This window comes from Mastomys coucha, unplaced genomic scaffold (genome assembly GCF_008632895.1).
Source record: "Mastomys coucha isolate ucsf_1 unplaced genomic scaffold, UCSF_Mcou_1 pScaffold3, whole genome shotgun sequence".
NCBI lineage: Eukaryota > Metazoa > Chordata > Mammalia > Rodentia > Muridae > Mastomys > Mastomys coucha.
In genome coordinates, this window is record NW_022196909.1 from 59,655,335 (window position 1) to 59,669,168 (window position 13,834).

Consider the following 13,834-nt stretch of genomic DNA (forward strand, 5'->3'; position numbering starts at 1 on the left):
TCTAGTTTACGTTCCAGCTTGAGGTGTGGAGGGACTCACATTCCCCACTCCTCCCTGAAAAGTTATGGACAATTGATGGTGAATCAGTTTTATTTAAGGTTATAGTCCCAATAGGTTAAACATGCTCCAGTGGGTGGCCCCACTCCCAGGAGACTGGGATTATTAAAACAAAGAGGGGGTGAGGAAAGAAGAAATAGATCTGGGAGGAGTTAGAAGAGTTGGGAGTGAACATGAACTAAATACATTGTTTGCATGTATGAAATTCTCAGTGAATTAATACAAATGTATTTAAAACATCTGTTCCTTCAACTTTATCCTAACTAGTTATGGAATTCATGTTGAACTCTTACATCCTCAATGGACTTGTTCTAGAGCTTATTTCTGAGCTCTGAAACAAGAGACTTTCAAAGTCTCTGAAGCCTTCTGCTCTCTGGAAATATTCAGATGTAGGATCATGACACTCCAGGTGTAGCTCACTCTGTATGCAGGATCAGCCTCTTGTTAGACAGACCCCTTTGAGATTGGAAATCTCTAGACTAGCCTAGAATCTCAGGGCTCACAGCCCAGAAATCAATATTTAAAATGCCACTGACTGTTGATAACAAAATGAAGTTTGAAAACTGCTCCCTTAGAAAATCAAACATGTCATTTGTGATTGTGAGTTGGTTCAACTACCAGTCAGTGAGAGGCTGTGCTCATGTCCAGAATGGCTGGGAGACAGTATTAATATCAGTACTGGGCATGTTACTGAGTGCCTCTTCTGTGATACACTGATGGTTATTTCCAGCTGTGTGACTTTATATCTATTACTCTGTTCCTCAGTTGGTGGATCTGGCTCTTCTTGTGAGGCAAGATATGGTGTCCAAGGCAGGGGACCCCTTCAGCCATGCCATTTCTGCAACTTTCATTCAGTACCACAACTCCGCTGAGGTGAGTATCAGAAAATCTGACGAGAGCACGGCTGTGCTTTTGTTACTTGTTTACATTAGGACTTTGAAAAGATTATGTAGGACTACACAGTCTTTCCTTGGAGACTCTAAATACATTGACCATTTACACAAATAATTATTGAGCGTTTGCTGCGCCAATCTGAGGAACCACTTGATAGGATGACCTTCTTCACCCTTTGGCCCCATTGTCTTTCCTAACCCTTAAGTGGCAAATGAATGATTGCAGGACATGTTTTACTTTGAGATATGTGAAGAGAAGAACTGGGATGGGGCTGTAAATCAATGGTACAATTCTTGCTTAGCATGCAGGAGATCCAGAGACTCCAGAGAGAGCTGGAAGGGAGATTATTATCACATAATGATTCCTATCAGTTATTCATAACTTTGTATTTCATTTGCCAATTTATTTCAACAATTTACATTGGCACAGCTCCATATATCTTCAGTTTGGTGATTGGCCCCTCTTGTCAGATCTGTTTTGTACTGATAGGACATTTTCTGTAGGGACTGGAAAGTCTCACCAGGTGTAACCTTTTGTATAACTGTGCACCACTTTCAGTTTCTAAAATATTCTCTACTAACACCATGTGCCTGACAACCAGAAATGAAGCCAAATATGTTGAATACATTTGCCAATATTTGAGTTTCTAAATAACAAAAACAGCACTTCCCTATCATTCATGATAATGACCATAGAGAAGAAGGGTTAGGCTCACATCTGCATGTATACTTACAGAGTGAGTTTAGAACAAGCTGGCTGAAATGTATAACCTGAACACGGCAAAACCCATTTAGTAGCACAGTCTACTTCCTATTACTGTCTGTGGGTGAGGGTGGTAGCTCAAATCATTTCTAAGATGTACTTGGGATGTGTTTTTTGCCAAGGACCTCTTTGGGTGTCTGAGAAATCCTGTAAATCCCTTTCTGGGCATGCTTTTATTTCTATTTAACTTTCTAAGTGTAACTTTTGTTCAGAGCCATTCTGTTAGTCTACAGACTCACTGTGGCCCCCAAGTTATCAATTCTTTGCTACGATGTGTAGAACTATACTATAACATATGCCCATATAGCATCTTATTAACAAGGCAGGAGTCAACCTAACTTCTCTTCATAGCCTTTGGAGAACCATATTGGCTTGAAATCCAAGTCGGGATTGAAATGTTTATACCCATTAAAAAGGTCATACATCATTATCAGTCACCATGCTTTTAAAAGTTCCTAAAGCTTACTTAGTTGATTAAACACTCTTTATTTTCTTTATGTTTCAAACCCCAATTATGATGTCAAAGAGCGCCCTTTGCAATGTCTTTGATGCTTTATGAGTATATGTATGGTGTGCTTTCCATTAACATCAGACAAATTTGTTGTAACATTTCTAATTGAGGAAATTTACTGTGAACATAACAACCTAGTTTTCCCTTAACATTCAAGTGATTGCTTGCAAGCTTCAGAAAACACCCCCAACATCCCCATCCCTCTTGCTTGGTTCTCCAGGGTGGCCGAGCCGCCCCGGGCAACTGCTCAACAACCACAGGCGCTCTTCCCAGCTAAAGAGCAGTTGAAAAAAACTGTCCTATGTGTACTGGGTTTCCTGGGCTCTCTGGGAGGCTGGAGCAGGATTCTCAGAGAGCATCCTAACAGACTGTCAGTGTCAGCCTCAAGCTTTTCCCTGGCCTGGCATCCACCCTGTCTCCCCTGTGACTGGTAGTCAAAGTAGACATTCATGGAGACTGTATTCCTTCCTGCCTTTTATTACCTGATAAAACACAGAGATAGTACCCTGCTAAGGCAGAATTCTCACTCATCAGCATTGCAAATCAGCAGCCAACATGAAGGATCGTGCCAAATATGGGCCAGCAGGGCATCTGGAGAATGATAGGTGTTGGGTCCAGGGAGATCAAATGATTTGTAAAGCAAACAAGCAAGTATGTGAACAAGCATAGTAGTTGACTTAGTGTACACTGACTTCCAAATGAGCAACCAAGAGAATTAAAATAAACCTCTGTGTTGCATGCATGTGAATGCTTTAGTTAGAATCAAAGTGCTGAAGGTATGAGAACTGGTGAGGGAGAGGAAGAAAGAATGTTCTTGCCTCAGAGGCAGCAAAAGAACAGTTGAATGAGGGATGGGAAAGGGTAACTGAGGAAACTAAGAAACTCATTAAAGAGAGCTAGTAGGAAGCTCTAATTGTATAGACTACTTAGAATTTTCAAAGACTAACTCAGGGATCTTGGCTACAGGGAGATAAGTTCAAAGAGATGCTTTTGGAAAATCCCACATCAGTGGAATTACAGTGTATTGTAATGAATCACCAGGTTGTCTCGGTTCATCTTATGTAAAGAGGCATTGTCCTTAAACACTAACTGCCTACAGAACTAAGCTGGCTAAGCTTGGTTTCCTGACACTAGACTAGCAAATGTAAGGCTTACATGGACTAGATCTTTTTTCAGCATATAGTTTACACACATGTAGACATGATCCCCAGAAGTTATACAGATATATTAAATATATTTTCAAAATTCCAAGATCTGAAACAAAACTGATCCCAAGCATTTGGGACAAAAGATATTCAACCAAAATCAGCTTTATTCCTTCTTGTTTGATGGTGTGTCTGTACAGTCTGGTCGTGGAAATACTGTTGAGACTCATACCTGAATTGGCCAAGGGTCTGCAAAGTTTTTCACTGCATAATAGAGAATGATTGGTCCATATAGAGCTATGGTTAGTGTGATTAGTAGAATGAGGAATGTGTAAATGAGACTCTTCAGGAAAAGTCCTTGTAGAAATATGGGTATCCTACAGAGTTAACAGAATTTTCAGAAGCAATGGTTGAAGAATTTTTATTTTTGTCTGAATAATTAGATTAAAAAGTACTATGACTAGAACTTTAGGGGAAAGACAGAATAGATAAGAGTAAATATTTAAGCTATAGATAGTATTAAAAACAAATGGCAGTTTGACCTCCTGTTGCTAGGAGGTCAGTTCATCTCAGAGCCATATGTGTTTGTGCAGGGGTCCTCCTGTTTGAAGTCCAGCCCGGACTCTCCTGAGAACACACCTCCTCCTACACCAACAGCTCCCTCTTCTGGATCACAGCATTCAGGTAGAGCTGTATCTGGTTCCCTGGGGAATGGGAGCACAGGACAAGACTCTGCCAAAACCAAGCAGAGGAAGAGGAAAAAGGTCAGTGCCTTTCTCTTTATCTGTATTTCTGTCTTTCTTTCTTTCTTGTTTAATAAAGAGTAGAGAGACTCAGAAATTTTTTTTAGAGATATGAAGAATGTGCTGGGTTTTTTTCCCTCACAGCTAAAAATTTAAGCAGCAGCCAGTTTATAGATACCCATAGTCAATAGATTCTAGTCAGATCTGAAAGAACTGTTGTATACTGTTTACCACTCTAAAGGTGGTGGGACCTGGGAGGATGGAGCTGATAAATAAGATAAGCCAAGTCTCATGCAATTGCTAACTTTATTCAGAACATCAGACAGTTTATGCTGGGAGAGCTAAGAGGAAACCACAGCAGTAAAGTGCACAGCCACAGGACAAGCTGCCCACGGTGGGCCAAAACATGTTTTCCTGAGGCATATCAACAAATAACGATAACCAGTGGTAATGAATGATCTGAAGTAAACTCACTCCTGTCCTCTTCACCTGGGAGGGGCACAAAAGCCTTATCAAGGAACAATTTCATGGTTTTGAAGAAACTGAGGTCACAAGACTCTTGTCTTGGTTTCTTGAGGTTTTCTTACAAACACTTAGAAATCTCACATGACTCTATTTTGAACTGCATTCTAACACTATGCATAAAACAAGATGCTAGGTTTTTTTTTTTCTATTATAAAAAGAGAAGTTAGGAGAATTCTAGTGTTAACACTGTACCTAAAGTCTATAAATACAGTTGACATTTTATTGTAATTACTATGCAAACCTTTATTAAATCCATCTGGTGATTCCTTTACCCATCCTACAGTTCCCCCCCTCCTCCCTCTACCTCCCCCACCCACATCCCCCAATCCCCGAATCCCCGATCCCCGTCTCTCCCTGCCTGCTGCTATCAGTGGTTCTAATACATGTGCAGTGGTGAGCAATTGTGTGTGGGAGAGGGTAGTACCAGCTGGTCAGAATTCTGTATGTGTCCTAGGTTGGTTGCTGCTTTCATGCATTTTCTCAGTTTGTGGCTTACTGTTGATTGTCTTAATGGTAGCTTTTTAAAGATAGGGTTTCAATTTGACTCTCATGCTGACCTCATGGTCTTCCTGCCTCAGCCTCTCAAGGGCTGTGTCTGTGCTACCGCACCTGCCTGCCCTGTTACAGTATCTTTTAATGAAGATAAGTTGAATTTCTGATGAAATCTAACTCATTCCAGCTTCTGGGTCATAATGATTGTCTCATCTCCTTCTGTAGGCTTTATGGCCTTAGATTTTACATATAGTCCTATTAGTGTTATCAAAGTAACTTATACAATATGCTGTATAAGCTGAGGACATATGCAGGACTTTTTTAAAATTAGTTTTTGTGTATGTGGGTTTTCCCTACATGTATATCTGTGTGTGGATCACACACATGCAGTGCCATTGAAGGCCAGAAGTGGGTGAGGGATCCCCGGGAACTGTAGTTACAGACCTTTGAGAGCTGCTGTAAGGGTGCTGAGAATGCAGCCTGGGTCTTCTAGAGGAGTACCTAGTGCTCCTAAGCCCTGAGCAGCCCCTCCAGCCCCAGCTCTCTGTTTTGATGCATGGCTTCCTAGTCGCTCAGAACCATGGTAGCTTTGTTCTAAGTCAGGTGGCTGCACAGCTAGATGGCTTTTTCAGGCTTCTAGCTGTCTCACTGTTGTATCTGAGGTCTTTGTCAGTGGTTCATCTTGATTACTATTGCCTTAAAGTCAGTGCTGTTCTCAGCCTTGGGGTGTCTCTGTCAATTCAACTCAGATTAGGTGCAGACTGGCAAGTGATAGTTTGTTTAGTTTCCGTTTTTCTGAAAGTATCTGTTATTTTATTCCTGAAACATATTTCACTATAGAATCTAGGTTGATTGATTTGTCTTTCAATATTTGAATTTTTCCATTCCACTCTCTTGGCATCCACTGTTTTAGATTCTTAATCAACATATGTATATCATTGCTCTCCTATGATGCACAGTTCTCTACATACTTTCTAAAGCATGTGAAAATGAACCATAATTAACTTCATAATTGTACATATGCAGAATAATTCTTTATACATTTTGGAAATTCTAGGAATTTTTTCACTTGAGTATTTAAACACTTCTTTCTTGATCTTACTAAAACTATTAAATTTGGAGTATTTCACAGTCTAGGTTTTCTACTCTGTATCTTATTTCTCCTAAAGTGGAAATCATTCATATTAGAACTAATAATTTTTCACATTAGGATCACTATTTCTCTATATATATCTACACATAACTTTCTATCATCAGCCACTTGTATATGTTGTCATTTTCTCACTGAAAATTTCTCACCATCAGTTATGGTGGCATAATTGTGCAGTTCTTTATATGGAAAAATAATATATTCTCTCAGAGATGTGGAATTACCAGATAAGAGGAATAAATTTCAAGAGACAATTTGTACAGAAATTGGCTATAGTTAAAAGTGGCAGGGGGGAGGAGGGACTTGTGGAGGGGAAACTGGGAAGGAGGATAACATTTAAAATGTAAATAAATAAACTAACCAATAAAAAATAAAAAGATGAGAAAAAAATATTTTGAATAATGTGAAAGTTGCATGCTCACCAAAAAATAATAATTAATGTTAGTGAGGCAATGTTTCATAATGTGTGTATCTTTCACAATATGTCTCATATTAAAAAAAATATAGTGTCATGTTCAATAGGTAAATTACAAATAATATATACTCTAAGCATTGTATAACAGAAATTAAAAGATCTTTGTGGTTTATCTAACCTTGGAGATGGTCTTTGTCTTTACTCCTGCTAATTAAATGGGGTAAACATTGGAGAAGTTAAGAGAAGATGATATTTAAAATATTTGGATTTTCAGGCGGTGGTGATGCATGCCTTTAATCCCAGCACTTGGGAGGCAGAGACAGGTGGATTTCTGAGTTCAAGACTAGCCTGGTCTCCAGAGTGAGTTCCAGGACAGCCAGGGCTATACAGAGAAACCCTGTCTCAAAAAAACAAAAAAAAAACAAAAAAAAAAAATGAATTTTTAAATTCAGTGATTCCTTCCTATCTTTGCCTGGATTATATTTCAGTTTCAATATTCATAATTCAAGATAAACTTTTCCTAATTGCATAGAGTTTTCATCCTAACCATAGCCATCTCCCCAAAACTGAGATGAGAAAATTATTACTATTAATTACTATTAATACTATGACTTTGGGCCAAAGTGTATCCACCCTGGCCTCAAATCTCAACAGGATGAGAATCTGAGAGGGTCATGAATGAGCACAGCAGCCCAGGGAAAGCGCCCGATATAGACCACATGGTGGGTGGGTGGGCATGAGGACCCTAAGCTTTCACTATGCTTCTTTTTAGGAGAGCTTTCAAATGTAGCATAAGATCTCATGGACTCGTGTAGCTGGAGAGGGAGTAAGAAACAGTTGCCTGAGACTCAAGGCCCTTAAACCCTGACTTACTCTAAAGGAGGGGACGATTGAGAAACAAGGGGGCCATTCTTTACCTTGTCCAGAGCTTTTCATCTTACAAGAATCAGAACAGCCACAGGCACCTCTAGAGATCCAGGGCCAACAGGAGTTTCTATATATTAATGATTTCCATCCACCACAGTTGAGATTTCAAGCTGCTAAGGGATCTTTGCAGTGGTAACTACCAAGACCAAGGGAGGGGCGAGAGTCGTGGGGAATGTGGAGGACTCCCTCTAATGCTCGAGCATCCACTGTTTGGCATCAATCCCTGGGTGAAGAAACATAAGACATGAAAAATACACAGTTGGCGTATGAATGCAGCCTAGAGGAAGAGGACCTGACGTGAGGCTTTACCGCAGCCCTGAAGGAGTGAAGCCTCAGTGTTGAGCCCGCAGACACCTCTCTAATGTGCTGCAGGCAACAGTACCCCGTGTTTGTCACAGGGTGCTGATCTCTCTTCTGGAAATGGGCATGATAAGAATGGAAGAGTGAACAGGTGAATAAACCTAACACTCTGCATGTGTTTGTGGCATATACACAGTTCTTGGTAACAGAGAACAAATACCTTCAGTGTTATTCTTCCTAAACAACTTTGAAGAAGATTAGAAAGTACTAGAAACACTACTAATTATAATTTCTAAATATGGAATAAATCTTTAATGTGAACACATCCTAAGCACCTTGGTAAGAAACTGAATATTGACATAAGGTCCGTGTTGAAATGGGAAAACATTACAAGGAAAACATTAGAATGATCTCAATGGGCAAACCAAGATAATGTAGAAATGCACGTAGTAACTTCATTAATGTTAGCAGCTATTGATAAAGGCAGGTGAGCATGCACTTGGTAAAATGGAAAATTGAATGGCATTTTCACAAAAAGTATGCTTCTAATTGTTATAAAGGTAAAGTTAACTTGATTCTTTTAAGGATAGCATGATTCAGTGTATATTGTTTCCACATTTACAAATAGCAGTCAGAAGGGTTGGAGATGGCTCAGTGGTTAAGAGCACTGGTGAGTCTTACAGAGGACCAGGTTCAAACCTCAGCAACACATGGCCACTAACAGCCCTCTGATAACTCATTTCCAGGGGATATGACACCCCCTTCTGGCTGCTGCTGGCACTGCAAGCTTGTGGGACACAGACTATGCAAGCAAAACACCTATACTCATAAAATAAAAATAAGTAATTTTTTTTTAATTAGCAAGGAGAGGTTCTGCCATAGTCCATTTAGGCTACTACAACAAAATTCTATAAACCTTATGGCTTAAAACAAGAGAAATGTGTTTTTTATATTCCAGAGGCTAGAGAATCCAAATTTAAGGTGCTGGCAAATTCATTGACTAGTGAATGTGTACATGTGGTTTCATGCACAGAGTCTTCTAACCTCATATAGGGGTAGGAACAAAGGTTCCACCCTCATAACTGTTTTACCTCCTAAGCCATTGGACAGTAAGATCTCAGCATAGAAATCTGGAGCAGACAGGCAGATTCAGACCATAGAGTCACTATTTGAGTGTTCCCAGGTCCTATCTGATGGCCATTGCAAAGTTAAGAGATTCAGGGCAAAACCTTGTACAAACAGAACCAAATTTGTTGGTGAACTTAGCAGAATTCTTGCCTTTACCACGAGTTAAGAAATAAAAACTAAATCCAATTTGCAAACAGGAAACAGTGAATTTAGGGGAATACCACAGGGGAATTGTCCTTAGGAACGGCTTAGGACTTCACTTAGCACATAGATACTGAGCTGGGTGTCTGTTTCTTCCTCTTGAGTTCCCACTGGAAGATTTTCTCTAGAGAATCGAAATTCACCTCAGTACTCACATACATTCGCACAAGCGGAGATGGTGCTGCACCTCCTTGACAGGCATGAGCTATGCAGACAGATGTGTAAGGCAAAAAGCAAGACGGACACACTGAAGAGGCATTGCCTTCATCTGAGGGCCCAGCGGTTGCATTTTATTTGTATATATTCAAAGAGTGAAATGAAATGGATTGAGAATTGAGAAACACTCCAATACTTTATTCTTTTATATCATTGTCAAAGTGAGGTTAAGAAGTTATCTTAGTCCATGTTGATGTGGACACAGAAGAGGTAGAGAGAGAGTCTTCATGGCTTGTTCCATCTCTGTTACAAAATAGTCAAGAGCTGGTTTGTTTTATATAATAAGTCTTCTTTAGTTCAGCTTGGAGAACTAGCAGATAGATATTTTTGTTTGGCAGGAGCTTTCATTGTTTTACTAATTTGTACATAGATTGAAAGTGTATTTTCAAATTTCAAGGAAGAATTATAATGAAAAGTAAGTATTTCTCTGTCCCATCTTCTAGCTGGCCACTTACCCTGCGGGAGAGCCCTGGTTTTATAGTCACTGAACCCTCACAGAGATGGTCCATGCCTAAACGGATAAGCACTATTCAATCTTTCTTTTCAATAAGCAGCAACACAGCATCTTGTCATTTTTCATATGAAGTATCTTAGGATTGCACTGTGGGAATGATTCCAGAAGGCTCTATAAAGGGTGTCATCTCTGTTGTTCGAATGCCTGTATCATATTTTATTTGTCTAGTCCTACTGGTAAGCCTTTGGTTATCAACCCAAACAGCAGTAGATTAACTCTTCGTGCATGTGTTTATACATATGATTTTGTACTCATATAAATACATCATTAAGAAACTTCTTAAAGGTAAAATTGCTGCATCAAAGCTGTGCCTTTTGATTTTGGTAAGATCTTCTGAAACTGTGATCCTCAGAGGGTCTACACACAGAGTTATATTCCCTATGAGGAGTTATGATGGCAAATGTGTAAAAAGGATCCAAAACATTGCAGCAGTAATTGTAGGTCAGGAAAACAAATGATGTTAACTGGGTGGCTATGAATGGGTTCTAAAACACATTTACAGTAACATGGAGACTGACGGGATAGTTCTTTCTCTTAGAATAGTTGATGGGCTGATGCCTGTTGCCTCAGTTAGCTTTCAGTGCTCACTGGGTCAAGTACCTGGTGATCCTATTTTTGATCCTTAAAAAATAATCTGATCCTAATAATAGCATTCTAGCATGTCACCATAACTCTGCATGACTTGTATTTCAGTTCATTTATTTTCCATAGCCATCCTATAAAGTGCTCAGAATTACTATCCTAATTTTCAGATGGAAAAAAGTGTCTAATACCTAGAGATACTGATAGAGCTGGTAGCAGATAGACTGTGATCTGGACCCAAAGTAGCTGGGCCTTACAGCCAGACTAGAAGAGCTCACTGCCTTCTTATTCATTGAGAGTTCACAAGGCATTTTAATAGTTTGAAACTATATCACACATACATATATACATACACACATATATATACACATATGTATATATATATGCATACAGATACACATATAGACATATATGTATGTATGTATATATGTATATATATATATGTACATATATGTATAGTTTCTTGAAGTTGTATTAATGCTCTCATTGTTTATAATCTTTCCCTTGTGTCTTTTTGTGATTTCAAGCATGCCTTTCATAGATGGGATAAAATAGGAAGGTTTTATTTTACTTTATCCCAAGGACACGTAAAATATTAGGAATCAAATTAAATGGTCTTCTATGACAGTTGCCAATATGACAAATATGTGGCCAGTTTACATTTTTCATTTTAAATTCACTTCTCAAGTCATTTCAGAAATATGCCCAAGAATCTCCCAAGAAACATTTATAATAATAAATGTTTAAGCTTTTTTCTTTTTTCAAGAAAAAAGAGCTTCCTGTGGGTCTTGCAACAAGCCCCCGTGACACTTTTCACCAGCTCACAAGTGGTTGTGCTCTCTTACCTGACGTACAAGCTAGGGTGAAATATTGGAGGCATAAAAACTGTATTTGGTGGGTCTGCTCTGCCAGGGTCATGGGAAGGTCATCTTTGATTTGTTAATGGAACTTTCTTTTTAGATGAAGTATATGGCGACAGTGATGTGCAGCCTAAGGGGAAAATGGTCCATTTTATAAAGGTTTATTTTCATATTTTATACACTGTAGTTCTGTTGTGTGTTTTTGATTTAGTAACAATTTATGTGTTTTTCTGTCCCAGAGCACTGCGGCCTGTGGTGTCGAGGCTCACAGCGATGCCATCCAGCCCTGCCACATCAGAGAGGCGATTCGACGCTACGGCCACAAGATTGGCCCTCTCTCCCCATTCACAGTGCGTAATAACAGAGTTATAAAAAGTTATATTTATAATCTGAAAGAATCTTGATTTTCAAGTGGTCAAATGAAGAAGCGATGGAATTGTTGAAAGCAATTTGTGGCAGCTGTAATTTTGTTGTATAAAAGTAGCATAATTCTCTTGGGAAATAAAAGTTAGTCATTTTTGTCTCTTTTTGGAAGGGCAACTTTTTTCTACAAAATATTATTTTCTTTCAATTACATATTAAGCTTTTTGTTGGAGCTTATAGTTTCTATTTTTTCAAAGCTTAAGTTTACAAAACTTTTTTGTCAAATTATATGTATCCAAACGTTGCTAGAAGCATTTTGTATTTAGAGTCGGTTGGACTGGCACAGCCACTTCTATCAGATGTCCTTTTCCTAAACATACTTTGAGTTGGAAGAAGAAGAAATGATTTCTGTGCTGGCTTTGAACAGGGCTCAACTGCAGACAGGCTTTCACATCTTTAAATAATTTGAAGGCTTATAATCAGGGCTTGTTTTTAATGGAGAGCTGAAGACTTGACATTTCAGCAGCCTTAAGAGTGAGTGTGTTTGTGTATGAGTTCTAAGTGAATGCTCATCTTATAGCCTTGCCTATATCTTTATTTATGTTAATGGAAGTGTGTCCATCTCCCTCTCTACTTCTAAGAAATGGGTTTGACCTTCAGAAAGGGGGCTCAATTTGCATAGTGTTTTCAAGGTTCATCTGTATTATAGTGTGTTAAGATTTTATTCTCTTATAAAGCTAAGTAATACACCATTCCAAAAACTCTGATTGATATATATATATATACACACACATATATATTCAGGTATGTGTGTGCACACGCCTGCATGGAATGGCAGGGTAGAATATGTTTGCAGTCATCACAGGATGAGCTGTCATGCACTTGCAAGGTGTTTTGGGTTATGCTGAAAAGCCTGTTGTGGCCCAGACTTTGGAGAGCTGGGATTCTGCATCAGCATTTAAGACAACTAAAGGGGCTTGCTTCTAGGGGTACAGTTAGCTATTTAGGTTATAATCATGTATATATGTGGAATTTTATTCTTTCATCCTCTAGCTCCACAGAAAGTTACCTGATCCTATACAAGCTCAGGGGGATAATGTGTTTTTTCTACTCAGATATCAGGAGAAGCTAAAACAGATGTAGGCATTACACATGGGAACTGGTCATCACTAAGTGGACAGCTTCTCTGGCTTTCATATCTGTAGCACTGGTTTTATATGAACCATTTTCAGTCTTTCCTTCTGTGAGCTGTGCTTGAGCTTGAAGCTAAGTAACCACGGAGGTAACCTTCTCAGCCTCTGCATGAAGATTCAGGACACAGCCTGCAGTGCTAAAGAGGCTAACCACCTCCTGGCCACCTTGTGCTACAGCTTCAAGAGGGTCACTGCTACAGCAGGTTAAAATACCTGTAGGTATTCTGAGTGGACATTACAGAGCAGAGTTACCTCATCTCCTGTCTTCATAGTCTTCTGGGTATAAGAAGTATGTATGCAAGAAGTATGTGTGCTAGAATGGCCACAGTGCTGATATACATAGCCCGCATATCAGCTCAATTTAAGGAGATAGATTTTCATCTTAAAAGGCAGACTTATGTGTTAGAATTATACCATGAAACTGTCTACCTGACCCTGTGACTCAGACAAAATAGAATCAGCATGTCCAGCCTTGAGGACTGGGCTGCTCCTTAGGCCTGTGAGGAGAGAGCAGACCTTGTAGCTGAGGTTATCCTCTGGGGCGAGGCAGGGATCTTGGCTTCCTGTGAAGTTCCTCATCTGCTCTGATAGTAGCTGAGAGTGAGCATCCAGGCCATGGACTACTTGTTCTGCTTTCCAGGTGCATTGTAATTAAACATTTCCATACGGCATCATTAGTGTTAAAAAGAGTATTGGTTATGTGTTTATTAGACAAAAATTGCTTTGAGCTAGATCTGAACCTAAACTAATGTATATCTTTTAATTTTTATTGAATTTTTCCATACAATATATTTTGATCATATTCTTTCACCTCCCCCAACTCTTTCCTTCCTGGCCCTCCCGACCAACAATCCCC

The 13,834-nt window shown here is 39.2% G+C and overlaps 1 protein-coding gene across 4 annotated transcripts in view; it reads left to right on the plus strand.

The window, feature by feature from the left end:
• Positions 1-13,834, plus strand: part of Supt3h (SPT3 homolog, SAGA and STAGA complex component) — a 353,506-nt gene that overhangs the window by 274,825 nt on the left and 64,847 nt on the right. For all 4 annotated transcript variants that reach the window (XM_031348370.1, XM_031348369.1, XM_031348372.1 and 1 more), the window contains 3 exons: positions 823-930; positions 3,963-4,133; positions 11,662-11,772. In XM_031348370.1, the coding sequence (XP_031204230.1) occupies positions 823-930; positions 3,963-4,133; positions 11,662-11,772 (390 nt within the window). The remainder of the gene's footprint in view (positions 1-822; positions 931-3,962; positions 4,134-11,661; positions 11,773-13,834) is intronic.